The sequence below is a fragment of the Otolemur garnettii genome, unplaced genomic scaffold (genome assembly GCF_000181295.1).
Source record: "Otolemur garnettii isolate 467f Iridium unplaced genomic scaffold, OtoGar3 scaffold00013, whole genome shotgun sequence".
Lineage (NCBI taxonomy): Eukaryota > Metazoa > Chordata > Mammalia > Primates > Galagidae > Otolemur > Otolemur garnettii.
Window position 1 is genome coordinate 5,839,921 of NW_003852408.1, and position 3,983 is coordinate 5,843,903.

General features: G+C 31.8%; 1 protein-coding gene across 15 annotated transcripts in view; it reads right to left on the minus strand.

Moving 5' to 3' along the window:
* The window catches only part of MFF (mitochondrial fission factor), a 35,324-nt gene that overhangs the window by 13,707 nt on the left and 17,634 nt on the right, over positions 1–3,983 (minus strand). For 9 of the 15 annotated variants that reach the window (XM_012802245.2, XM_023510282.1, XM_003784889.3 and 6 more), the window contains one exon: positions 3,789–3,877. In XM_012802245.2, coding sequence (XP_012657699.1) covers positions 3,789–3,877 — 89 coding nt within the window. Of the gene's footprint in view, positions 1–1,210; positions 1,286–3,788; positions 3,878–3,983 lie in introns of all 15 variants that reach the window. The other 6 variants (XM_012802239.2, XM_003784890.3, XM_012802236.2 and 3 more) reach the window with 1 other exon arrangement.

Consider the following 3,983-nt stretch of genomic DNA (forward strand, 5'->3'; position numbering starts at 1 on the left):
AAAAAAAAAAAAAAAGAAAGAAAACTATTGCAAAAAATAAAAAAGTAAGCTTAGTGTAAAGGCACTGAGAAGATTATTTAAGCAAATGTCATTATATGTATTTGTAATTTAATACAAATACACTTTAACAAATTGATCCTAGTAATGTTATAAAATAGCAAAGTTTCAACTTAACCTTTTTTAAAATAAAAAATTAGAAAATTTTAAAGGCACTAACACTTCATTTCATTAGTAATAGCTCCATCTCGTGCTTACACAAAATCTTTTTGCATGAGATTACAACACTAGCCAATGTGAGAACTAAAATTTAAATTACAGTTTACTTGGCATAACTACATCATTAAGAGGTAAGCTCGAAGTCAAGTACTCTTTTCTCTATGGGTTTCATAGGAATAATGTGTCTCAAACTGTAAGTTTAACCTCTTCAGTGAAGCACTAGCCTCTTCCAAAACACTGTAAAGGTAAAACAATAAAAAAGAAGAGAAAAAATTTTTATATTAACTTCTCTTACAATTTTAAATCGAGAAAACTTTAATATATTGCCATTATCTAAGGCAATTTACTAGTTCCTAAAGGCCAAATAGAACCGGAATAAGAGAAAAATTATTGGCTGTCATTGCGGTTTCTTCTGTGGCTTAAGAACTATCCTGTGTCCCCAAAGGTTCTCCCCCGTGAGGTCAGCATTCACTTTGTTATACTTACAGAAAGACTGGGCTTACTAATTGCAAAACAAAATCTTTACCATATAATTTTAATCCCTGGAATTACAAAACAATGACAAGCCACACTGAGACTCCATTGTCCTTCTGGGTCAAAATAAAAGAAGAAAAGATAGTATGCTGAAATTAAAACAAAACAAAACACTGGGATCACTTAACTTAATCATTAAGGTGGATCTGAAGAGAACTAATATCCCAACCAAAGCAAAGAAAACAGAAAAGAATGCTTGATCCTTATGTGGAAATTAGTCTATTTATCTTTCATTAACACACCACAAATCATACAAACTTCCTTAGTCTAGTTATTATTTTCTTAATGAAGTGTATGATGACAGTTTGAGAAATCCTGAAGCAGAAGTACTAAAAAGCCAAACAGTAAGAGAATTAGGGTATTCTATGCCAATTACCTGTTGAAATAGATTAGTATTAACATAATCCTGCAAAATTAAAACAACTCCTACTTGTGAAAAGCAGAGCAGATAAAATCTTACGTGTACTCCGGTGCAGAAATCGGTGCCTGGAACCTTGAAATTTTATTTCTTGGGGCAGAATCTGATCTGTGCCACCTTAAATAATAATTATGCTTCTTTTACATATTCAGCTTTTATAACACAAAGAAAAAGATAGATACGATTCTATTGTTCAGAATTCATTTTTGTGCCAATAGCTGACAATAATCAATCCTACTGCCCTTTCAAAGTAATTAAGAAAACAAGGGTCAGTGCCCTGTCCTTATACCTGTTCATACTTCTATTCTTAAAGCCACAGAATAAAATACAGCGAAGGCAGGCAAAGGTTCATGCACAATAATGCATAATAACCTCACGTTACAAGAAAAGACTAAAGTAGGGACAGACAGTAGGAGTTTAATTACTTCAACGGAGGTAAAATACAGCTGTATTATATTAATAGTTTTTTCCTTATCACATTAACAGTGAATACATAATGTGCTCATTAGAGAAAATTCCTAAAGTTAATAAGAGATAAATTCTTAAAGATGAATTCAACTTAAAATTAACAATGGCAGAAGGGCAAGGTTATATTATTAACAAGATGATGGCTAAGTATCTTACCATAGCATGGAAAAATACATAAGCCACCACACCAAAAATATAGGTAAGTAATGTTAAGCATTTTGCTGTGAAAATGTATAAAGATTCATGTTACTTTCTCTACCACATAAAAGATTTTCAAAATATGAGATTTTCAGTTTTATTAAACATCTAGAAAAATGCCATGAAGGCTACTTAAGGAAAAAAAGAAAAGAAAATCAAGTATCAGTTAGCACTGTTAATCTTTTCTATTATCAAGAACTTATGTTATTGGATTAATGCAAAAATGTCTATTACTAATCATGTTCTCTAATTCATACTTCACTGGACTGATTTTCATACATAATAGAGCTGTCTCCTTTCTTGTCAACTGAACATAGCTACCAATAATCTTATTTTATTAATACAAAATGTCAAAGTGATTAAGGACCCAAACAGTAAGCTACATCTTTATATAGCACAAAAGTTTACTAGAAATGTCTGTTGCCTTAAGAAAATTATAAAAAGAAAATAACTAAGTCCCTCCTTGGGCATATTTAATCATTCTGAAGAGATACTACAGAGGCTACCTCAGCCATAAACTATGTAGCCTTTTTACCATTTGTATGGCACATTGGGAAAGAGTCTAGAAAAATGGATTTCATGGGCCTGCTGACATCGCTACTGACCAGGTACCATCAGGGAAGTACAATTCACCTAAGTAATTTCCTATTAATAGTGGTTGAACCTTTCAGACAAGTATTCCCTGAAGGAGATACAGTATATTCATTTTAACTTACTCTCTTCCTAAATAACCTTCAAAATAACTATAACTACTTTAGGAGACATTGCAAGATTCTCCAAGTGGGATAATTATAATTCTCCTTTGCAGCTAACACAGAAAATGGAATTTCAATAAAGCAAGCAAATTCAATGCAAAGATAAAAATACAGGGGAAGAACAATCCCCTCTCTATAATAGACCCTACCCCATAAAGGCCCGTTCTATACCCCAATATTCTTTATTCAGGTCCAAACTATAACTTAATATTGTATAATATAAATAATTGTATTGTGCTCTAGTCATTGTGTAAATAAAATATTTTGCTTTTATTCAGATTTGCTAGCTGTAAGAAGAGGTATATCATCTCCTGATTCCTGCATAGAAAAGCTAGTATGATGCTTGGGATCACATATGGTTCATGAGAGCTCACAAAAACCAGCCAAAAAATTCTTAAGAAGTATTAATTTATGTAAACAATCTAAAAATCTATTTTAAAAGCCAACATTGCCAATGGCTTACAGATTTAAAATTCTGACCAGTTTCAAGAGATATTTGTAAAAATCCATTACTTTGAATAAACCAATAAAAAAGCATTTGTCTGATCTAAAATTATCTTGTAGTAGCTTTAAAATCAGTGTATGATAACATGGCTAAATGAAAAAGAAAGGCTTAAACAAACAGTCATTTAAACAAATACTTATATTTTTTTGAAAATGAAAGGGTCCTGGGCAGCGCCTGTGATCAATGGAGCAGGGCACAGGCATATACCGGAGGTGGCGGGTTCAAACCTGACCCCAGCCAAAAACAGCAAAAAAAAAAAAAAAAAAAAAAAAAAGGATCCTAATAATTCAATGGGAATCAGTAGGTAGAAAGCTAAAAATATTCCTGAAAAGAAAATTCCACTTGTTTTTGCTACACTGTTTACCACTGCTCATTAGAAGCAGAGCCTGAAAGGACTTAGTTCACAATCTTACAACAACTTAAATAAACTGAAAATAAAGATACTCTGTACTACATTTTCTTTTTTTAATTTTTCAATCTACATGCTAAACATTTTTAATGCACATAATTGAGCACTTACATTTATCAATTTGTCTAACATAAGATAAATTGGCCAGATTTCAAGACTATAAAAAGTACTGCAAAAATGTAAAACAAATTTTAAAATCTATGAAAAGTAATTATTTAGAAAAAGATGGATATAATTTACTGAGCAACTTACAAAGGAGCTGCAATGATTAGTGGTTCTACTCACATAGAATCATTTCTGACCAGCTGTCCATTTTGGCGAACAGCATTTTCACTCATAGAGCGCTCTCTTTTTAGCCTGCCAACTGCACGGATCTGTTAAAGGCAAAAAGAAAGGGAAGGAAATAGAAAATATTCTTAGTAGCCTAGTAGCTGCTTAGCATCTAAAGAACTTTAATCCAAAGCTACTCACAAAATTTAC